The 25177-nt window shown below is 36.5% G+C and overlaps 1 protein-coding gene across 3 annotated transcripts in view; it reads right to left on the bottom strand.

Annotated features, from left to right (window-relative positions):
* Nucleotides 1-2352: 2352 nt before the first annotated feature.
* The window catches only part of ANAPC10 (anaphase promoting complex subunit 10), a 37895-nt gene continuing 15070 nt past the window's right edge, over nucleotides 2353-25177 (bottom strand). The window contains exons 5-7 of one of the 3 annotated variants that reach the window (XR_008576764.1): nucleotides 12646-12775; nucleotides 11791-11884; nucleotides 2596-2731 (exon numbers count right to left, since the gene is read on the bottom strand). Coding sequence is in view for 1 of the 3 variants with exons in the window: in XM_054823053.1 (XP_054679028.1) it covers nucleotides 2501-2731 (231 nt within the window). In the remaining 2 variants the exon portion in view is untranslated. Of the gene's footprint in view, nucleotides 2732-11790; nucleotides 11885-12645; nucleotides 12776-25177 lie in introns of all 3 variants that reach the window. The other 2 variants (XR_008576765.1, XM_054823053.1) reach the window with 2 other exon arrangements.

Below are 25177 nucleotides of genomic sequence, written 5' to 3'. Positions count from 1 at the left end.
CTTATTCAACTATACTATCAGGATTAACAATTCCAAATTTTGGAGACAAATTCTGGCACCTATCCTGCATAGGCAGAGGAGCCCTGGAAAAAAAAAAAAAATCAATAAAAGCAGGAATATCTCTAAAGATCCCAAAAGTTATGTCCAGTGAGGCAGGGCAGAAATAAGCAGAACAAGACTGTGCTGACAGGCCTGTTCCTAGTCTACCGGATAACATTCATCATAGAGCAATACTATTTTGACTTCATTAGCCTAAAGAGCAGGTGCTGCTTTCAAATATGTAGCCTTAACTTGGACACATCTAATTGTTCATGCAACCCTTGAACTCCTACCTGAACCATTCCTTGGGATGGTTCATGCAGAACATATTCATGTCCATTTCGACTGGTCTCTTGTAAACCGATGATAAAATACACACATATATTATTGAAGTATGTAATAAATAATGTAGAGTGACATGTAAGAGAAAATAATACTTCCAAGTTTCTTTGAATCAAAATATTTTAAGTATTACTGACCAGAGTTCAGAATTACCACAGAATTATCTGTGGTAGAATCATTAAGTAGGGAACAGAGGCTTGACAATACAAAGCTAGGATTGATAACTGCAATCTTACCTTTGTGGTGAAAACCAGGAAAATTGCATGCCTAATAATGTCCTTTCTTAAAAATCTATCAATAACTTATCAATGAAATAACTGCATAAATCCAGGGGGTTTGTGGGAGTTTTTTGGTTGGGGTTTCTTTTGACAGAAAAATATGAAGTGGTACATCAAAGTACAAACTCCGCTTCATATAAGTGAATAAGAATGTACAACTCCTTGACACTATATAAAAAAAATCCACTGAACTGACAGACTTGGTGAAAAGGACAAGTTCAACCAGCTTCTGCTGAACATGACTTCTGCTGTTGATACATCCTTTACAGAGAAAGGTAAAGTACCAGTAAGGTCCTCCTGAAATGACTGAATCCACATTTAAATAGAGAACTCGGGCTACTCATGGACTTCTCTACAAGGTTCATTATCAGGAAATGCCCACTTTAATTATCCTCCTAAAGTCTGTGGAGTTCAGCCAGAGGACAAAACTGTTCAGTAAACAACAGCTTACTTCATTAAGTATATAAAGGCTTTCAACAGCCAAATCTTTATCCTTCTTTGACAACCTTCCCATTTTCCTCTGTTTCACCTTCTTTCTCCTCTGGAGGATGCTGTATCATTGTTTGATAAACCTCCACTACTATTAGCCTTCCTTTGTTCACAATTAAGAGTGTTGGAAGTTTTCCTTGGCTGAGATTAGTCTGGATTTACCACCAATTTTTATGGTGCTAGGAGGAAGAAAAAGTTTGTACTTCAACAGCCTCTCTTTCTAATGTCTACTTATTTTGAAAATGTAGAAAAAACTAGTAATTAGATTATGAGACATTAGCAGAGGTGTTAAGTATTCCTAGTCACAGCAAGTGGACAAAGCATACAGTTTCCTTGCAGTGTTCTTTAAAACACATGTTAAAGAAAATCCATGTTATGAGTCTGATATTACCTTGTGTTATACACTTGAATTCTTGGTACTTTAGAAGGTGCATTGGACCTTCAGATTCATTCCTGCTTATATTCTATGATGTTGGAGCATTCCTAGCTCTCCTCTTGTTTTGAAGAACTATCAACATTTAGATGACCTATACTCAGTATATCTATATTAATATATACACTATATCGACTAATTTGGAAAGGTTCTGTTTTCTTCATGTCACTGTCATCTTCATTGCATTATCTGTCACTGGAACAGGCTCCCCAGAGAAGTAAGTGGTCACAGCACAAAGCCTGTCAGAGTTCAAGGAGCACTTGCACAATGCTCTTAATCATATGGTTTAGTTTTAGGTAGTCCCGGAGTAGGACTTAATGATCCTTAAGGATCCCTTCCTACTGGAGATATTTTATGATTCTACGATCTACTTCGCAGTTACAAAGAAGGCTAAATCCATGCAGACAGTCATTAAGCAGAAAAAAAAAACAATACAGAAAAGGAGTACAACACTTCAACATACAGCAATGATAGGAAAATACCAGTGGTAATGTCTTTAAACCATGTCTATTCAAGAACACTCTTCTAAAGAACAACTTTTAGGTAAATAATGAACAGTAACACTATAGAACAAACTATTTCCATGCATGACCATTAGGTGAAGAAATCATCTGAAAAAAAAGAACTGTATTATATCAAATCAATTATTGATTCCTAGTCACAAATATGTTCTTTTAAAGTGCCCAGGTTTTTTTTCCTCTCCAATAGTACAAAAACACTCAAAGACTGCAAGTAAAAAGTAATGCAGAATTACAGACTACAATACACTGTAACAGAAGATTATCTTTATTTCAAAATCATACAAAGTATAAACATAAAGATATAATTACACTGAAGTAAACCCTGCTCTAAGTATTTGAATACTTAAGCAATGATACTGCCATGAAAAAATGCCTTTATTATTTCTCATTAAGAAAGTTTATCTTATGGAGCGATACATCATGAAATCAATTGTTGTACATCTAGGAAATTTACCAATAGAGCTCTCTTCCACCGGGGTGTACACTTTAATTTGTCTCATGTGAGTGTCTCTTCCATTTTGGTGATTAGCTAGAACAGCAATCTGAATCATAAAGGTGCGAATAGGCTTCTTATGAGTATCTGTTAAAGGAACGTGAATCCAGCCGCTTGGTTCCACTAATTCAAGTTGCTGCCAAAAACAAGACAAAAAAGCAAACATTCAGAAACAGTTAACATACTATAAGTGATCACATATTAAACCTGTTTAACAGAGCAGAGTCTTGCAAATCAGTTTTTAGTTACTTTTTCAAATGAATTTGAAATAGTACAGTTGAAATCTCAGAGCTAATTACTGCTGGTGTAATTGGATACAAATTAATTTGGTTGAGTACAGTTGTGTTTGCTTTTGCCTTTCAGAACCTACCCTTCATTTTGTGCCTTAATCTTAAAATAAAAATCAATATAAAAAAATACAGACTTGAGTATAAATTCAAGAAAGTCAAAGCAGTACTATTTGAATCTTGCTACTCACGTACACTGCTCAAAGATGACAAGATATGCATCTTAAAGTTAAACTGTTTTAATCGAGGCACTCTGAACTAACATATGCTAGAATGACGTACGTAGGAAACTAAATCCACACAATGTCTGGTTTTCAGAAATTCCCTAGATTATTAGGGGGACTGGGAAGGAGGAAGAGGAAGTTGACAGAGGAAAAAATACAGGACTTCATCTCATCTATATGAAAAGACAGATGCCTGCCCAATTAATAATTGCTGCACAGCCATTTAATCACATTCTAAGGTCCATTTTAACTTGGCTTTTACACAAAACCCAAGGGTAATATAATTATTTTTCTTTTTTAATTTTAATCCTACAGAAACCAATGTCAAAGCAAGCAAAGAATTGCATTATGTTAACTCTAAACCACATCACTGACACATCAGCATGCTGAAATCAAGCTAGATGCTATGCAGAAGTGTGGTAACAGCTTTTGTTTAAAGCTTGCTGCCCAACTTCAAAGCACAGATCAAAACACATATGGAAGAGCACACAAGTAAGCTGAAGTCTTAAGGGGGGAGGGGGAAACAAAAGCCAAAACAGTTGTCCACAAGCAAGTGGATTTCACACAGCTAAGCAAATAAGACTGCTGTTCTTAGCAGCAGAGCTCCTCTGAGGAAGATCTACGCTTTGAGCGGCTCAAAATTCCCATCTTTCTCCTGAAAATACTGCATGACAAACATCCTGTTAAATGCCTTGCCTTTGCTGAAGCTTTCAAAAGATGAAACAGTACCTGAGATGTACTGTTTCAGAGGCAGCAAACACCCTGAGGGAATGACCCAACAAGTAAAAAAAGTTTAAACTTAAAGTAGTCCTCAAAGAGACAAAAAACCTCTCATACCTCCACCTTAAAAAAAGAAAGAAAAAAACCCCAACCAAAAACTCTCCACTGCTGCAGCCTCTCCAACAAATAATTTCCAAAGCATTAAATTCACTAAACCTTAGCAGCAAATCTCTTCACTCCGGGAGCTAGACACTTCCACAAACACATTCACCTTATTGTAATCCTGTCCCTCTCAAAAAACCTACAAAATCTTTCTTTGCATAGGAGACTTCAGGTTACAGTTGGCTTTGCAAAGTAATAAAAATGATGTACTGTTGAAGTGGCTTTACAAAGAGGAAATTTATCATGATGAGGTAGTTGTCAATGGTTTGAGCAAGTATGCTTTCCATTTCCACAGTGAACAGAAAGGATGAAGATCCCAGTAATGTTTTACGCAACTAGTAGTAAGGTAAAGTGGCTATGATTTAGAAGAGAATTAAGAGGTTACTGCTAATTAAACTTGCATTTTAATATTATTCTCACAGTTCACAAATTTTGACTGCTGATTCAGTGTGGAAGATTTAAGTTCCAGAGCTATGATATTAGGATTTTTATGCTTGGATCAGTATGAAACAGATTAGTTAATACAGTAAAAAAATGTACCACTTTCTATAGGTTGACTTCATTGGTTTCAGACAGATCCAATATAGTTCAGGTTTGCATGCTTTATTGGGAAAGAAATTGCAGAGAGTGAAATAATGACTCCACCTCCAGAACCAATAGAGCTATCAAGAGATTTGCAAAATTGGACTATTTGTACAAAAGAAAGTCGGATGCTTGTTAAATTCACATCTTTTATTTTAGGATAATTATTAGGGTCCTAAAGATAATAATTGAAAAGTTGAGAGTTGCAATGGTAATTTTACTAATTTAATAATTTACTTGTATCTTATTACATAAATTAACTTTTTATTACATATTTATCAATGCTTTGTTTCATCCCTGATCAATAGGAGGTGGTCATATGCTTTATTTATAGCATGTTATTTTTCAGTCCTGCTACAAAAGGCAGCCAATTTCTTCACAAGCCTTTCCACAGGGATGGGACAAGTAATTTCTACATCTGTAAAACAGGCAACTGAGGCATTAGGTTAATTAAAATATTCCCTACTTCCAGATGTCAAATTTCAGATACTTTGAACCTGTTTTTTCTGTCCTTAGTAACACACAGTATTTTATATGAGGTTAAGCTCCCACTGATTTCACTTGCAGTTATAAGTGTCTGCATTTCTGCAAATTCCTAAGAGTTTTCAAACCAGCCACTAGAACTCACAGTATGAGCAGCCACCTACAAACAATTATTTGAGTGCATCATGTAAAAACACCACTACTAAGCACAGACTGCACACAATTCATCATGCAGCATTCAATTGTCTTGGCCACAAAGCTTTTTTTTTTTTTTTAACTCCTGAAATCTCTGCTTCACTTACTCTACATGTTCCAACTTCTGTAACGGACAAATACACATCCTTTACTGTACAAATCCTGGACTCATCCTCAGAATAGACCCTTTTCCCCCATCCCAAATATTTGCCTCTTGGACCAAGCACATGACACTTGTGATGAAGCTGGAGGCTGTACTACAACATATTAAGAACAAGAGGTCTGAGTTAGACTTAAATGTTTGAAAAAAGTAAACTCTTGATTTTTGCCCTCTAAACAACATTACTGTACTGTGACTTTTTTTGAGTCTAACTTCTTTAAATTGATGGCTACATAGTTCCGTAAAATGATTAAAACCTTAAGACCCACTCAACTACTGAAGTTTAAATACAACAAAACCTAATGATTATTATCTGAACATCCACTAGGAAAGGAAGTAATATTTTTGCCAGTATGATACACACATTTTCTGTGACCAAAAGAATGGTACAAACCAGACACACTACTAAATTCTCCACATCTGTCATGCTCTTTCACATGAGAGAGTTTCTTTTTCTAGAGGGCCCAGGTCCTTCACCAGGGAGAAGGAATAGGACATGGGAATAGGCAGTGGTGGTACAAGACAAAATGCTGCCTACTCTTAGTTCCATGTCAGCACCCAGATCCAGCCGTTACAATTCCTAGCAGAAGTGGGATGAAATATGCAGCTCTACTCTGCCTGGAGCACTCCCAGTGTGAACAGAATCTAAAGGAAACTTACTGTGAAGTTTTAAGAAATTCCTATTAAGCCCATGCAAAAGGCAATCTTTCAAAGCCTTGTAAACCGGTCTGGAAATTTGGGTGGATTTTTACAGGGAGGCAAAAGGCACATCCTCAACAAAGGCTGAACTATTGCCAAATTTCAAATCCTTGCTTCAGAGCTTGGGGGCACTGGAGCATCAAAGAAGGACACCAGAATATTCTCACACAAGCAAAATAGCATACTTTTCACTAGCCTTATTCTTGGAACAGAACTGCTTTGGCTGAAACTTTAAAAAAAAATAATCAACCCAGAGCAGACATCTGGCATGGAAAAATCTGTCTGAACTGAACTTTGGCAAAGTTATAAAGTAACTAAGAGTTAAGACTTAAAATGGAAAGGGTCACATAACCTTAAGTACAGGTGGCACTAGCAGCTCTACCTATAGTAAATACTATACTTTAAATCCATTTCAGTTGACTTTGCTGTCAACTCTGCTCTTTAAAAGCACTAGCCACTGTATATACATACATATATGTATATATGTATGTTTCACCCCAACTCTACAGCATAAGTCCACTATGAGAAAAATACCAGATTAAGCTTCCTCCTGTATTTTTTCCTCCTACGTAGATCATTAAGAATCAATCATAATTAACTGGCTTCCAGGAAAGTTTTAAAAATCAGCTATAGTATTAATTACCAGAGTGAAATTAAAAATTGGAAGTTGCTCTGTTCTGTGTTTTACCAGAAAAGGTTTAAAAAAGGTAAACAAAGGAAAGAATCAATGCAAGTTTGGTATTAGTAACTCAGGACAGTTCCTGCAGCTCTAGACTAATCTTACACACAATATACTAGAAGCCTAGGGTTGGTTGGTTTGGGGTTTTTTTAAATTTGCTTCTAACTTTATGAATTTTGTGACAATTGGCAAACAAGAAGAGCAAAGTCAAAATAAAGGAACAAAGGGATAAAAATTGAAATGAAAAAATCACTCACCTGTCCTTTGCTGCTGTTATATACTCTTATCTATCTCCTCCTGCTTTATTTTTCCTGTCCTCTGCGTGCTACAGCTTTACCTATGGACATATGCTCCCACTCCAGTAATCCATGTTATTTTGAAAGCCAAAGCAGAAATAGTGTTCTCAATGGAAATCTCCTCCCCATCCAATTTAATAGCTCTGTTTCTTCACTTCATTGTACAGTCCAGAGGTTCTACAGAATTCCATACACATTTGGCAAGGCTACTATTGCAACTAATGGGTGTTCTACCACTGAAGACGCAAACCACAGCAAAATAAAAAAAATTAAAAAAAATCAAGGCCAAAGCAACTTGAGGCTACACTTCAGAAAGATGACTGAACACAAGCTTTTAAGAGGAAGCCTGTTTTACACTGGTATTGCTGGCCTCCTTATAGGATAGGAAATTTTTTATCTAAAGAAGGCTTTTCTATTGTACTTAATCCTACTTAAATTGAATATTGACCTCTTTTCCATACTCAGTGATATTCAGCATAAATTCTGTGGTGTCTTCAAAGTGGCATATAATTCAAACTGCTACTTGTACTAGGCTTATAAACCCAACCCAAATTGCTTGCTATATTTACAGTAGACTAACATCCTTGATATAATACATGATTTTTGTTGTCCTATGAGGATATCTTTTGTGAAGATACAAAAAGGAAAAAAGTCACTGTAAATAGCTCTGTATCCAGGATCATTACAAACATATCCCAGAATGTATGCTAGATAGGGCTCCCAGATTTCAGAGGAATAAGTTTTCCTGTGCATATATAGGAAGAAAAGAGCAGCCTGTTTTCTTCTCCTGGAGAAGTCCTCTTTTACATACATGTATGACAAAGCTGAGAATTACTGCTGCCATTACAGCTTCAGCATGATACAACATGATTCTGAAATGCTGCTATCTCATCACATTTCCACTTAATCATCTGTACTACTAGATCCAAATGGCAACACACATTTCTAGTGGCTGCCTCTAAAACAGGCTGTGAAATCAGACAGTATTCGTATTCCATTTTACTCCTCCTGCTTCTCTCATAAAACTGTTAAAGATGCTTCTTTTTATTTTAATGACTTCGCCACCTTTGAAATAAAAAGTAGTGGCTAGACTTTTCTTTACAAATATAATTGTGTCTTTCTATGTGCTTAACTAGTTCTTACCATACAATTATATAAAAAAAATCACCTTAAACTTTTCAAAGCAGGTGTTCACAATAATGTATTCCTCCAAGCAGAAGATTAGAAAACTAAGTTCCAGAGGAAATAAATGCTATTTTCAGAAATGTAGTATTTATCAATACACAGACTTTCTCTGAGTTGAGTGATCAAATATGAAAAAGACTTTTCCCTGTTCGGGCGCTTTTTTTTCTCCAGCTATCCAAATATGTTTTCATAACCACTGGCAAAGAGAAAGAAGGCTGGCTAAATTTCCAAAATTCTCTTTCCATACCTACCATGTCCTACCATATAGCTACCAGGATTCAGAATCAGTAGACCTCTGCATAATTCCAAGTATTGGAACTGTCAACACATGAAGTAGCAGAGCTTGGGCTTCAGCCACCACTTCACTTAGGAAGGAAGAGAACCAGTTAATAGCAGTGATGCACCAGTTCCAGCAGAAAAATGAAGCATGTCCAAAAGAAACTTTGCAGGTTCCAAGTGAGTCAAAGAAGGGACACCACATTAGCTGCTTAACAAGAAACACAGAAACATGCTCAAAGGACCCACTGTGAAAAGCACACTTCTTTGCTCTAACGAAGCAACGACCACCTAAGGAGGTGGCTCTGTGGTCTTACAGTCACCTCCTTAAACGGTCAAGAAATCTAACTCCAGTCCATTAGGTAAGAGAAGTTTTCCATTCTTCCAAATAGCAGTTCCTGAAGAGTCTAGAGGAGCACAGTCCACCCCTCAAGATGATTCAACTATAGCTTTGGGCAGACAGGAGATTAGTTGTAGAATAAGCTATAATCAGGCAGTGAAAACTGCAAATACTAAAAGTTCCTATCATGTATAAGCTTTTTGTTCAAATGAGCTGAAAGAAATAACTTTTGAGAAGACTGGGAATGTTGAAAAAGAGAAAGGTTAAAAAGTTTCTTGCAAAAAGTTTTATAGAATCTCCTTCTTCAGACTACTCTGCTCCAGATTAAAACAGTAAAAATTAACCAATGCCCAGGTGTTAGAAAGTTGTATCCAATTAAAATAAAAAGACAACTAAACACACAAACCAAGCTAGAAAGAGTAAGTAAAGTTTACTTATATAGATTACCAAAATAAATATTTGTCACAGAATATGTATCTGAGCCTAGAAGCAGCACAGAAGTCAACTAGACCACAGAGACCCTGAAAATATACTAGACAAGTGCTCAATCAGCTCAACATAACAGGGAAACACTATGAGAAATGACACAATATATTAGGCCAAATTTTCATGAATGCAATAAATTTGACTTCGTTTTGCACAGATCAGTTTTCAACACATCTTGCCAAGTTTCTCTGAATCATTTGTACCCATATAAATGCATCAAGTGTGTTAATTCAATTTATGCAATTACACTGATTGTAAGTCACAGTGTATATATGTCCAGAATCACCCATAGCTTGTCTTCATTTCACTCCTTTCTGAACTGTTGAATGAAACGGTAAGAAGTCTTGCAAAAATCAAATATTCTTTAGAAAATACTCTGTAAAGCAACACTTCTACTTTGTTATGTCAAGCAAAAGAAGTTCACCATTACCTTGAGGATCTTTCACTGTGAACTGCTGGTAAAAGGTAGACATCTAAAAATTGGAGTTATGGCCTCTGATGGGGAAAGAATCAGCTAAGAATGTTATCCCACTATGAGAATCTCATCCTTTAAAGTATGATCAGACAAGTTTTAAATACACTTGACAAGTTGTGAAAGAGCAATGGACCGAGGTGCAAAAAGCAGTCAAACCTCAGAAGACTGTTATTTTAGAAAAACAATACGTGGTAAATATCACAAAATCATTAAATTGGAGGCCACTGTAATGCTTGGAACTAAAAATATAATGCTTCTACACAGGTATCCCTGAAAATTTGCAAGCAGTTTTTACCAGACATGCAACGGGTAGATGAAGATCTACAGACAGATCAACAATACAATGTAAAAAAAACCCCGCCCCAAACTATTACAAATCTGTCTGAAGTTCAATCCAAAATTTATTCAAACCATGCTCCCTCTCCCCAGCTCATTGCTGTCATTATCAGCCTCAGTATCAGCATAAGTTTGTCATGGCTATCCAACAGGAACTGTGATACAGAATTGCCAATGGGCATCCCCTCTGGATATCACCTGAAGGACACAAAAATATGCTTGCAGAACTAGAATTCCTCAGAACAGTGCCACGTGTAAGTCCTATACTGCCTAGTAGTCCCCTACATAAAAAACAATCTTGATCCATTCTCCTTTCCTTATGATTTAACACCTAAATTCCCATGGTTTCTTAAAACAATGCAGGTTCAATCATAACAGCTAAACTGCACCACCTCCAAGAATCACAGTTATCGTAAGTAAATAGCTACTCTACAAAAATGCACTGATAGATTTCCAGTGTGGCTAATCAGCAAGGCATATCCTCCTTGCATGGTGAGCCAAGGATTAGCATTTATGATACTCAAAGAGAGATTCTTATACTGCCTTTCAAAATTTCATGTTTGCATTACATAAGCAGCACAACACATGTTGGACAATGTCAGTGGGTTGTATCACATTGCCACCTTGTAGATCACAGAAACAGGCATGTTTCTGAAGCAGATTATGTCAATTGAGCTATGCTGTAACCTAAATTTTATTTAGAAGTTATTCACCAGCCAACTTGTGAAATGGTTTCATTGACTGGTCCATTTTAGAATGAGGTGTCCTTATTAGAATTTCTCCATACAGTAAAAAAGCAAGGAACCATTTGATTTGATTCCATTGATAAAACAATGCAACCTCTTCCCAGATGTACTTCATTGATTCAGACAGAATTTCAATACTGCAACAGGAATTAACTTAGGAAGAATACAGAATTGAAATTTAATCCATGAAAAGTGAAACAGGGAAAGTCAGGTTTTGCATTATTAGTTCCTTCATTTTGTCTTTGAAATCTTCTGAAATCAGGTGAGGGGTACGTAAGAGGGCAAGAATTAAGTCTTAGACATGAGGGAAGTCTCTGGTGAGTAAGCGTGCGCATAAGACTGTTGTCAATGGGAGAAAACAGGGTACAGCTGCACATGCTGTGGAACACCAAAAATTTTGGACTCACAGGAAAAACAGCTGTTTCAAAAGCATCAAGTGCTAAAGAATCAGAAGTACTGATGCCTGAAAAACGGTCAAGGCTGTGCTGAACTGCCCACAAACTCCTGACAGATGAAGTCACTTTGGTGGAAGTCCCACAGGTTGACAACACACAGATGGTCTGGACATGCGTGGAGGGGCCCCTGTCCGTGGTACTTAAGCAACCACCACCCTGGCCATCACGTTCACACTACTGCATCTGCTCACGGTACTTGCTAGTAACACCTGTACAATCAGGCACATGCAGTCTGAGACGCAAATAAATAGCCTGCCAAATGCTCAGCTACTGTGTATTTGTCAGCCAAAACTGTCTTACTCAATTGTAATTTCAGAAAATACTGTCTGCTTAACCGGGTGGCACAAAAAGAGCAAGCAAACAAAGAAGAATAAAGAAAAAAATAGACAATCATCTTTGAATACTTCACCCTCTAGAATTTGGCTGAAAACTCTTCATTCTAGAAAATGTATCTGCAGAAACCATCAGGAATTTGTCACAGATTGTTTGCTAGGGAAGTCTCTCTGGAAAGAAAGGGACACTTTTCACATTTGTTGTGCCGTATACACTTTGACATGTTCTGTGAGGGACGATGCATAGGCAGCTTAAAATTCATTACAAAAGTATATGTATCAAGATATACACAATGTTTCAGAGAAGGCCAAAAATGTTAAATAGGCTTGGACAGTTTGCTCTCAAGTCCCACATCTTTAAAATTTTTTTTTTTGAGTGAGGTCACTTGAACTTTTATATAGCAGAGTTTATGCTTGACACATCCATAAATTAAGTCTCATTAGAGAAGGACTGCCTGTCTGTGTATGTTTTAAGTGGCAGCCATCCTATCCACTGGAACTTAGGAAAAACACAAAAACCTTCTCCTTGTCCCTTTGGAAAGCAGAGCAATCAAATCAGCAAATACAGAGTGACAACACAGTCTAGCATGGAATTTCACATGTGCACGCACAGAAATAAGGCCTAAAACTCCAAAGCAAGCCTTCAACCCACAGCAGGAAATCATATGAGTTTAGTTTGGTTTCAGCTAAAACAGATTCCATCTTCACAGGAACCTGTTGCTCCAGAAGGAATACCGTCTCCAACTGAAATCAGTCATAACAGCTGTGAAATTTTGGATCTCTGATTTAATGAAAAATGGTTTTCATAATTCATTTAAGGATCAGTCAAGAGTGGAGGAAAGGAAGGTAAACATATCCTAAGCTCATCAGCATTCTCCTGCTGGGACTTATGTCTCATTAACCAGCTGTCACAATAGACAGGAATGCCATACCTTTGCAGGTGCACTGCTATTAAATTTTGAGAAGACTCCTGGTATCAGGGGAAATCCTTCAGACCTACAAGGACTTGGCTCCAATGTGAATCTGTTACTTCCCTTGAGCTTGGCAGATAGTATGCTGAAGCTGAAAAAGCAACAAAAAAAATCCTTGAGCTTATGCTCTAGAATAGTGACCTGGCTGACAGTGTCAAAAATAGGTAATGCAGCCCAAAACAAGCTTTCTGCTTCAGTTTGTCTACTTCTTGTACCTAAGTTGTTTAAAGTTTAAGTTGCAGACATACTGGAACAGATTGCATCTGGACAGTCTGGTCCTAAAAAATGAATGGCAGAAAAGCTATGGTTTGCTGCAAGTCTTTAAACTTTCCAAAACTTCTGAAAGACGGATGAGGGATTTTTTTTTTTAAACAGGTTAGTATCCAACTGAAATTATCAGTAGCTCAGAGTATTATAGATGCAGATGGAAGAAAGGAAACTGCACATTTAAAAAACCCACAAGAAATTACTAGAAAATATATAGCCACACTGAACATTTAGAAAGAAGTGCAAATATCATTTAATGAAATCAAACATTTTGTACCTTTTGGGAAGCATTTCAAATCATAAAAGCTTATCTCACTACAATGCTTTTTCATTTTATAGACAAGTACCTAAGGAGGAAGCCCCATATACACAAGGTAATAGGTAAGTATCATGCTAAGTAGGAGTCTGGCAAATGATGACCTACTGATACAAGTTATTTTCGGTATGCTGAGTGACAATACAGAATAGAACCAGAAGATTCTCTAACAATTATATGTTTAAAAGGATCAACTGTTGTAAAAGTTATTGAGCAAATGATGGCATAAACATGGCAAATGTGATTCATAGAATTGTTTCTTTGAAAACTCTTCCAGTAACTTTTACCTGATCAGAAGACAGGGAAAAAAAACAAGGAGACTGGTTTACAAAGAAGAAAAAGAGTGTCAAACAACAAAAAAAACTTAGGATTTTCCAAGTTCATTCCAACAAATGTCACTATCTGCATTCAAACTTTCTAGTCACAACACAAAAATATAAATTAGTAACAGAACTATAAAAAAAATCTGGTTAAGTATGTGGGCTAAGGTTTTCATAGCAAAGGAAATGGGGCACAAAGTTCTTAAAATTACATAAGACGACACATTACTAGCCCTTTTATTTAAATTCTTATCTTAGTCATGAATTTGAGTTCCTTCCCCCATCCTGAAAAAGCACTGAAAAGACCTAAGATTTTCCAATTCCTGTACTAATATCTAAAAACCTTAGTCCCTCTCCAAAGCAGCATCCATCCAAAATAAGGACATCATCTCCTACAATTTCCAGGTGAGTCAGGCTGCTCTCAGGAAGATAGTAGCACTTCGGCCATCTACTGAAGAAAGAGGTAGGGGAAACCAGAAAGTAGGATAGCAGACAGTGAAAGAGCAGACAGCTATACAAAGAGAACAGAAAACAGATTGAACAAGAACAGCAGAACATGCTACAGCAAAGAAGTCTGAAAAATATAGTAAAAAACCCTCTGAAGTTCAGGTGAATTTACATTATAAATGGGACTGCTGACCCAAGAACAGGACACAGTGTTAATATTGGCAGCTGCCTGTTATGAAAGGAATCCTACAAGAAAGGAAAGAATAAGCAGAATTTCTGTAAGCAAAGAAACAAGTGCTTTAAAAGAAAATCCTACAATAGTTACTTGTTAAGCAGTGGCCTTATACAAGAACTTAAGGCAAATAGAATTAAGACATCAGAAACCAGGAGACAGAAGGGCATAAAGAAAGAGGTCCTATCGATTTTTCCAAACTGGAACTGCTGGGTACAAGCAGAAACAATATAAATGGACTGTATGGATGCACTGCACAAATCTATTGCAAATGGAAGTTAAATGACTGAAAACACTACTGGGAAATAACTAATCTTACAAAGGTGCAGAGGTTTGCAAAATGGATGAAAACTGTACTTCCGGTATCTGCAGTTCCCATTTGTTCTAACGTATATAATGGAATGATATTATGTTTGTATGAAAGTGCAAAAAAAATCAGCTCATAATTTACCTTCAAAATTGTTTAGCCATATCCAGGAAATATGTCTAGACATAGCTACAGTTAAACTATACAAAGAAAGTATTTGAAAAAAATCAGATTATGCAATGAATATTAAAGATTTAAGTGTCTGAAAACTAGCCACGCTGAGTTAATCCTGTATCAAATCATCTTGAATAACCTAGCAGAGATAGCCTAGTGATTACACTTCTTGCCTTGCACTTTGCATCCCAGAGAATGCTGGAATGCTTCAGAAAATTCATATGGAAAAATCAATAAATAGAAGAAAGTGGGAATGTCACAAAATTTTTAAGAGTCAGCAGTAGTAATAGCAGACAGCTCTCAAGCACCCTTTATAGGTGAAAAGAAGTAGTACATCTACAGCAAAAGAAAAACATTCCCCTCACTGAAAAGGGCTCTTATTACACATTGAAGAGAACTAGATTTTTGATCTTCTATCAAAAGACAGGCCCACAAAACTGCATGGCTCTAACATTTTATCTATTACACAAAAATGTAGTTCCTGAGTGACTTTAATTGTTAGAAAAAGACTGCAATAAATTATACCTCAATGCTACCAAACTAAAAAATCCTACTTATTCTTTACCAGCAAGAGGACAAGTTGTTGCTTTGTAAGACACAAAAACCACTGGGGTTAAGTGAAAGCATTTCTCCTGGTTCCACAGGAATTTCATTCTCTGCTTCCTCAGAAACAAGTAAGAGGGCTGCTTCTCCTAAAATCAAGGAATTTAGAGGGCCTAAATCTATGTAAATAATCCCCAAATCCTACAGAAGTATAATATACAAACAAGTAAAACATTTTTGCATCTGGATAAGGACTCTGTGGATGCAGATACTCAGTAAAGGCAAGTGGGGCAAAACCTGATAAACTGTAACATTACTCAAGTTTGTTATAGCATGCCAGATTTTAATAAGCAAATGCAGAGTAACATTTCACAGGATCCAGAGCAGATGTAATGCTCAACTCACGGAATATTTACTCATTGGAAACAAATGCAAGAGACTGTTGTGAAAACTATTTGTGTAAATTTAAAATGCAATGTCTCATCTGAGAAAGATCCCAAATTCATAAACACGTCTCACTGGAGATATATTTTTGTACGAATGAACTTTAAAAGAGAAGAAATAGGAGTATATCTGTCAGAGGTTCAACTGGGTAGTTTTATATGAGCCAGAATACACTTTCATAAATTTTCAAAGCTGAAATCAGGACTGTTGCCCAATGGAAGCATTTAATTTTACATCTACACACAATTTTTTTTTCCCTCCCACGTACTGTAACAAATGCAGTAGAGTTTTTACCTTTTTGCTTGTGCTTTCTTACAAATCCATGTAAGTATGTCCAGAAAAATGCAAGGCTACATTTCATTGCTTAATGTGGAGGTCAGACTTTGGACTCTACTTCTCTAAATCTAGATTAATTTTATTTCTTGACTTCTTTCTAGGAGTCAAAGATTCCTCAAGTCACCATTCACTCAAAGAATGTACAGTTCAAGAAGGTATTCAGATGGAGCTATACAGTGTTGGGCTAATGACTACCTTACTGTAACAGCATGTCTACTATAACCAGCAGTCTGGAATAGTCTTAATGCTACATTCAACAGATGTAAGAATATCAGCTCTTCAGCATAAACTGTACGAGAATCAAAATAAAATAACATCATGTATGCTCCTGAAGAATGAGGGGGCAGTGGAAAAAAAACCAAAACACAAGAATGACATAATTGAAAACTTGCTTACCAATAGGCCTAAGTCCTAAATCTAGAGCTACTGTTGGATATCTTACTGCTTAGATATGTGAAGTCAGTAACAGGCTGATGGAATTGGATTACAAATGTGTGTGACTTACTGTGTATCTTCAAGTCCTGCGGGCACATGTGCTCCTCTGCTTAATTTAATTCTGCTGCGCAAGTAAATCTTTATCGCCTCATGATAGACAGCATAAGTAAAAAAGAAAGTCTAATAGTTCCACAATAGAAGTTCTTACCCCAAGCAGTGATGGATTTACCCAAAGCCAATTTATGAAAACCTCTCTGTTAAACATGGTGACCGCCATAATCACAACAGAGACTTGTTCAAAAAGAGGAAAGTCTAACTTGAAAATTTTACTAAATCATTTCTCCTGATATGGAACTGCAACTCTTTTCACAACAGTGAAAAAACAAAATATGATTTTATTTAACCTTACTAATTACCCACAGTAGCATCATCTTGCTAAGTAGCAGCAAATTAATCTCAACATGAGAGAAACAAGTTAGAATTTTCTGCATTTGCTACTAGAAATTATGAAAAAATCCTTTATACACACAGTTGAATTTGACCTCTGACAGATACAGAGGGGAAAAAAAAAGGAGCATAATAAGTATTAGGGGCTAGACCCTCATGGTTCACTCAAAGACTGTGACTGAGAACAGCGTTCATAAAAAGCCTCAATAAAAACTGTATTTGTTAACATTCCTTTAACATGAGACATAAAACACTCCAGAATTCATTCTGAAGTAATAGGAGTGTGAGATAAACCTAGTTTAGGAATTCGATGAAGAAGACTAGAAAGCACAGGCCCTCAAGCCCGACATATGCTACATTAGTACTCTCATTCCACCCTCTCTTGTGTGTTCCTGCAGAAAATGGGAAAATCCTGGGAACAGTTTTTCCAATTCAAATGCATGATCTCAGTTGTCATAAGACACAGTAAGATAGAGAACAGTCCTCAGAAAGAAATAAATTATCCTTCAGATCTATAGAAACATTTCCATGCACTACTTGAGATTAGGAACAGGATAAAACCACATTTGATTTCCTCTCCTAAAATCTTAACAAAGAATGTGATGTAGACACTGCCTAGCAGTGCTCTCAAAGCTCCTAGCAGACGTGATCCCTGACCAAAATAACATTTCAGCAATCAAGGGAGTAAGAAATGCCTCTAGAAAGGACTGTCATGATGATAGCTTTGAAGCAATTCAATCTCTTGCTCAAGAATTCTGTATTTATTCTAGATATCTATCACTTGCCAGGTAAGATTTTCTTCTGAACCTCAAAGATTGCTTTAAGTTGTCATGTGAACAGCACACTTTTTTCCATAACTACTTTCTTAATGACACTGTGAATAATCTGTTTTCCACTAAAATGTTAAGCTTCAGGAATAAAGAAAAAAAAGGATGATTGTAATGATAAAATCCCCCTATATACCTGCATGAAATATATTTGTTAATACACTTTTACCTGAAGAAAAAGGTCTGTCTTTTCATTTTTAGCAATATAATAATATATTCTTACTACTGTTTGTGAATGCTAGCACTACTTGTTAATTTATGGAAATTTTTGGTTGTTTGTTTTGGTGCTGGCCTGATATAAAGTGTGGCACATCCAGTGCCTTTTAGGGATTTGGTTTGGGGTTTTGTTTTGTTTTTTTTTTCTGAAATCTTACTTAGTAGCAGCACCTGACAACTTTGCCAGAAGGCAATACCTACCACAAATAGTTAAATCTGACTGAATTTGTACTGATTCAAATATAGATACTTACAACATGAAAGCCACACATAGGTCAGAAAACAATAGGTAGCGGACCAATTGGCTCCTAATTTCTTCTACATTGGGGACACTTCCTCCACCCGCTCTTCTGTTACAGAAGAGTGATTAAGATAGTCACAGTGTTCCCAGCTGCTGTTACCTACAAGGTGTTTAAGTGAAACAGAAAATAAAGTGTGGTGTGCCAGCTGACCAGCACCATTTGAGATGGCAGCACAAGACTTTCAGTTCTTAGGTATCCTAGAAAGTTTATTATCTATAATTCACTGACTTTATCCTTCCAATCCTGATCCACAGTTTGTGGAAAAAAAAAATAGTTCAAACTGCACTGCATTCAACTGGACAGCTACCTCTCCAGAAAGAGAAAAAGCAGGAGTGAGTAAGCAACATCTTACTACCATCTTTGACACAAGAGAACTCAGGTTTAAATCTTTCAGGGAAAATGCTGGCATTTGGTATTGGACTCCCACGACGTTCTTTTACATATGGGATCCAAAAACAGAGCAGATAATTTTGGATTTCTCATGTCTAGGGAACTTGAAGGATGGGAAAGAACATGGCTGTAAAATGTGGTAGGGGGGAAGGAAAAGGAGATAGGTAAACAGCCCTCGATTTAAAACTTTCCATGCAGTATGCAGGGCCCTTTACTACAGAAAAACATAACTTCCCTTTCAAATGCAGACCTGCTGATACCAGGAAGCACTTCTCCAAGACCTCCTCCCTAGCACGCTGCTCCCTAGAGATTAAAGAAGAATCCCTTGTTCCAGTTTCTTCAATGGTACCTACCTTCTTGCTCTGCTAAATAACTGGTAAAGTCTGGTGTCTGGATTCCCCCCCAGAATATTCATCATTCCCCCTCACACTTCTCCAAAAGCCAATAAATGATACAGCAGGCAAACAAAGAAAGCAAAGATTTTCAGCTTTCCTTAGCTCAAACTTTGAAGCCTTTTGTGACCAGGAGCCTCTTCACACATCCAAACCTAAATGACAATCCACATGATTTCCCCTTGGGGATACATGCAATTAGAATTGTTACCAGAAGCTTCCCTTCAAATTTTTACAAGCAAGGAAAACTAGAAGGGATGCATGATATTATTACAGCAATTAATACTGTATGGAAATTCAGAGTATAGGCATTCTACTTGTCAACGATTAAAAAAAATCTAATTCAGTGCCCAAAAAATATGTTGACCTAATTTCTGCAATGGATTGTAGCATATTGGTTGACAAGAAGTTATAAAGACTAATATAAACTCATAAAGTAATTTGCTGTTTAACATAGAAGACCACACCTGGGTGGAAAAGCATTATGCTTTAATCTGAAAAAGAAATTAAGATAATCTATACCTAAGAACTAGCCTATTACCATATTGATAACAGCAAAAAGGAAAGACATACACTTTTGCAATTACTTCACTGAAGGAAAAAGACACACATGTATATAGTTCTGTGGTCATATGACATGATCTTAACCACAGCTGAAGGGGGCAGGAACAAAAAAAAGCCACAAGTGAAGTCAGTCTGTAATATTTTTTGAGACAGATAACCAAAAGTATGATTTCTATACTGGCAAGCATACACTGACATCATTTGCCACTTGCAATTATACTAGAAGGACTTTAGCAGTGTTTATTCAGTCAGATAAATAGATAATTATCTGGAGTATCTAGGTAAACTATCACACTTTACCTAGCTTGAACCTTATAATCTGGTTTAGAATCATTTCCTTCTCTCAACTTTTATCAATCTAGCAAAAGACTAGAAACTGTAATCATCTGTCCTTGCATTAAACAGTTTGCCTACAAAAGTCTCCAACAATATGCCCAAGTGCAGAGAGATTAAAAACAAACAAGAAAATAGATGTTGCTACACACTACAGTTTGCAAGTGAATAGTATTACACATTTTGTAACTACAGCTAAAATGAATTCTGATCAACTGAGGGGGGTAATCTGATGGAGCAGCATGAAGACATTCTAGATGGGTCTGCATACTGAAACCCTGTATAAGCTGTAATGCTGGATACACTTGTACTGTTTTAAAATGTCAACTAGACAACATGTTTTCATTAAAAAGGGGGGTTGTGCACAGGGGAAGGGGAAAGGAAGGGGTTAAAATATTGAAGTGGGGAAAATAAGTATTTGAGCATCTTCTGTCATGCTATGATCTCCCCCTCCATCCACCCAACTTATTTCTCACTCCCATGGTCAGTCTTCAAGCAGAATGCTTAAACAAAGGGAAGAGCATCAAGCTCTTTCTTGATATGGTTTTTATGTTGCCAAAACGCAAATCTCTGCTTGCTTCTCTTACTTCTGAAGCATTAATGATTATCTGCAAGAAATATCTAGTGAGCCTATATTGGTAAACTGTAATTAGAAATCCCTACAAACTTTGAAAAACCATTGACCAACAAATAGCCCAGTGCACTCTCCAAACACAGAACCTTTATTCCAACAGGAACTTTCAGTAAAAAATGATGTGTGAACAGCAGACACTGATGTTCACACAAGCATACTGCATACATCCCAGCAGGCGATTTTTCTGAGTTTTTTGGATTATGCCCCGGAGGTGCTGGCACAATGGAATTTCAATACCATAATTGCTTATTTCTCTGTGTGCCAGCCTCTGAAATAACAGGTAAAAAGAAAAAAAACCACATAAAACAAACATTCTCTTTTTTATATTACAGGAATCACAAAGTAAAATGTTTTTAATTCTCTAGTTCAAACGATGTAATTTATAACCATGACACAAATACAGAAGAAGCACAAAAGAAGGGAAAATACAGAAATAACATAACGTTCCCAAGGTTCAGTTTACAAGGACCTCACACAAAGTTTTTTTTTTTTGCAACTCTTACTAGAAACAGTATTATTTGCTAAAAATGCAGTAGCTGCCAAAAGCTATGATCCATCTAAAGCAAACATGTTTAAGATGGAAATAGAGTGTTAATGCTGAAGAAAGACAGAATTGAGTATACAAGTTTTCTTTTAAAAGTGTTGAAGCAACTGCAGTACAGTGTTAAGTTTGTTTTTCATCTTTCTGAGCAGAAATGGATTGCATTTGCAGATAAGCACCTAAATTAGAGACAAGTACATTAAGACAATAACAGAAGTAATCAAATTTCAAACTTTCTAATTAAACCTCTTTTTCCTGCAGAAGGTTATTGGGAATTCAACACTAGCCTTGGTTCACATGATAGAACAATGGGAAAATTTTCCGAATGGTTGAACGCTAACCCTGACAAGTGTGGAGAGCCAACTACAATACATTATATGGTAGCATAACCTGCCACCCACGTTGCTGAGAGAACAGCTTTCAAACACATGCACCGAGCTGTAAAACCACAAAATCCCCTATTACACATTGTCCCTTACTTAAGGTGAAATACACTATCCCCCCCCTTTTACAAATCTTGGTGCTTTTTTAAACCTTCATCTCTGAAGTTTATTTAGCAGCTAACTAAACTGTTTTTCAGACTTTTTTTTCCAAATGCCATTTTTCCTGTTTTGTTTTCTAACCAAAATAAAATCATGTTTTTATAGTACACAGTGAAGCCTGTTATGTCTTTCACTGTTGCTTTTTTTTTAAATACTACTTCCACCTGTGTGACATTATCCAACTTTTTAAAAGGAAATGTCTTATATATGACTAATTCATTTGTGAAGACTTATTTCTGGACTGAAATATTTTCCTTTTTTAATAAGAAAATACATGACTCACCACTGGTAAAGTAAAAAATGGTTCCATCATGCTTTTGATTGGAAAACCAGATATTCTGTTATTTACTGTGATTCTTTTCCATTATTACACAATTTGAATATATTCAAAAATATAAACTGCCACAGTATGTGTGATTATAGACACTGGCATTCACGTAAGTCAACCGTTGCTGTAGAATGACAAACATACTCCACCCTCGTTACAACATGCTGTGGTTACTAGCCAAACATATTTGCCTTTTCTGAAAGGGGTACATTATAATAAAAGCAGATCAGCAAAACAAGTAAGACAAGGGGACCTGAGATATGGTAGAAGTAATAACAATTGTTAGAAAACATAACTCTGAATATGGAAAGCAAACTACTTAATGATTTTAGGAATGCATATAACCTCATGCTACAAAAAAAATCACTGAAAAATGCTGGTATTTAAAACTTTCTTAGTTAATGATTCCCCCTCCCCTACCCCCCCCACCACACATGTCTTCTGCTTGAATCATTGCATTCCAAGATGGTTAGAGGATACGCACAGTTTCTTCAGGGGTTTTCAGTTGCAACTTTGCTGGCAATGGGAATTTTATTTGCAAGTGTTTCTATTCTACTGACAAGGTCAATTAGTCCAACGAACTATTGGTTGTTCCGTCTGATAGCTCAGTGTATTTATTCAAGCAAGCACTTTTATAACCCACAATTGAATGCAGACAGTTACCCTTGTAAACACAACTGTCCACAGGGATTTTCACTACATTTTGGGCATGTAAAAGAAAAACATGGTTTTCTTCCCTCAGCCTGATAGCACATAAGTTTGATTACAACTTGAATTTCAGGGAGTGAAAGGCAGGGGAAGAGCTACTGTTTTAAATATATAAATGATCTATTGTACCCAAATATACATATTTGGACAAATTTCTAGGAGCTAAAGAACACAGACATTTGATCTCTCTAGGAGCTCCAAAAATTTGGTAATGCTATCAGAGAGAGACAGATCAGCATCTCTGCTCTACGCAGGCATTAAAAAGAGCCATGGTTTAGAAGAAACCAAGAAATGCTATATGTAGCACTAAGGACATAAAATGCTTTCACAAACGCCAGAAGCACAAGGGTGTGAGGGGTGGAAATCAGCTGCAGAAGTTGGTAGAGTTAAAAAAATAAAAATAGGACTATTCCACAGCTCTAGCTAAAGTTTTTGTAGGTCAGCAGCATGGCCATGATGCTGACAAAATGTGTGAAGAGGAAGAGTGACAGACCCTAGTCTCACAGAACTTTTATTAACACATACATGTACTCCATGTGGAGTTTGACTTGGGGTATTGGTTCAATAGCATAGATAATCTGCATAGACTACAAACCAACCACTTAATCTTCCTACAAGATGACTAATACTATTGCCATTCTACAACAGTATTCTCATCCTACATACTTCAAACGTGTTGGAGAATATGCTCATCTAAACTTGCAGCTGGTTTCCTACACTATTCTATTCTTTCTATAAGGCCACAATTCTATCTCTACTTTTTTAAAAATACTAATATAAAAAATTTAAGTATTTGGCGCTCTCCCTCACACACAGAGCACTATCTGCAACCTGCTCCTGTCCACCAGGAAAAGGACTGGAATTTATTTATAGTATTGTAATTAGAATACACTAGTGGAGGCTTGCATTAAAGCCTATGAAAAATTCCCCCATCACATTGGGGGACAGTTTCCCTGCAGTGATAAAACTTCAGATAAAAAACCCCTATGTTAAGCCATCCATACCAGAAAGATTTTTACATAAGTAACATATTTAACAAACAAGCTTTTTAAGAAATCTCTTCACATCCTCCTACTAGAACTTTATGCACAGAAAAGAGATGAAACTATGTAACCAAACACTTCCTACAAAACAGGTTACACAACGTAACATACATGATTAGTGTCAAATTGATTAAGTTTTCTTGTCTTCTCATTGGCAGCGGAAAGAGCAGCTCTTTTACATGAAAAGTCATGCACATTTTCTAATTCCTTTTCCATGGTGGAACTTAAATTGAATAATCATGAAAAAGGTTATAATTCCAGGCAGGGCTTTCACATATATGTAAAATTTTGTGCTTCAATCAGTTCCTAGCTTCTATATACTTGAGTTCCCTTGAGGAAAGCTCTGTACTTCATCAAGTTCCTGCCTTCTATGGAGCTGTTGCCACTTTCTTTCACATGGCTTTTCCTCTGCTTCAGAAGGTAAAGTCAGACTGACAGTATTAAAAATACAGGGCCTCTTTAACATACCCTTGCCTAATTGAGTCCCTCTGTGGCAAGAAAAGGTTCCTTAGATCTGGTTTTGAATGCTGGGATACAAAACAAGAAAAAATATATTTCTACGTATAAACACATGCCACAGCATAAAAACAATGTTTAGTTTTCTTTTTTCTCCAAGATCCAACATAAGAGATTTTTATTTCTGTTAAAATACCATTTCAGAGCAAGGTAAGATAAAAATACTTAACAGTTTTATGGTGTTTGGATCAAAATAATCTTCCATTTTTCAGAATTCTAGATCTAATGTGGATCTCACTTTTTGTATACACATACCTCATATGCACAAAAGGCTATTTCAATAACTGCATTTCTCATGATTTCATAGCAAGCTCCATTACAACCCATTACCATTTCAGGGTAAAAAAAAAGCAGGAGAACTGCCATCCTGTTCATAACTTCCACTGTTTGAAGCATATGTTAGTTGATTTCCATAAGCATAGGAATGATGAGCAGGTCAGAGCATCTACAGTGATGACATTGGCAGGGAACAGTGATGGTATGTCATTAAATTAGCCTTTCTTTTGTAAAGAGGGGTTCATGTGAACATCCCAGTTGGTGACTCACAAAATATCCTCTCTGCTGGAAGATGGAAATATGGAGAACCAACTGCATCGAATAGAAATAATCCTGCTTCCTAAACTTTACTCCTACACTTGACATCAATCACAAGGCTTGACTAACCAATACCAGTGGATCATTCTCCTCCCCTGCTTTGCAGATTTCCAGTACTGGTAAACTTTAGATGTAAGGAACAGGTACTGTCTGCATCCCAATGAACTAATCCTTACCCAACTAGCATAACAGTAAGATAACAATCAAAATGAACAAGCTGATATGATGACCTCATCTGCAGAGCATCCTAGAAACAGACGACAATAAAGACTATAGTTTGAAATTCTATAAAACT

The sequence above is a fragment of the Grus americana genome, chromosome 4 (assembly GCF_028858705.1).
Source record: "Grus americana isolate bGruAme1 chromosome 4, bGruAme1.mat, whole genome shotgun sequence".
Classification (NCBI taxonomy): Eukaryota; Metazoa; Chordata; class Aves; order Gruiformes; family Gruidae; genus Grus; species Grus americana.
The sequence above is the reverse complement of the archived record's forward strand: the minus strand, read 5'-3'. Positions and strand labels throughout refer to the sequence as shown.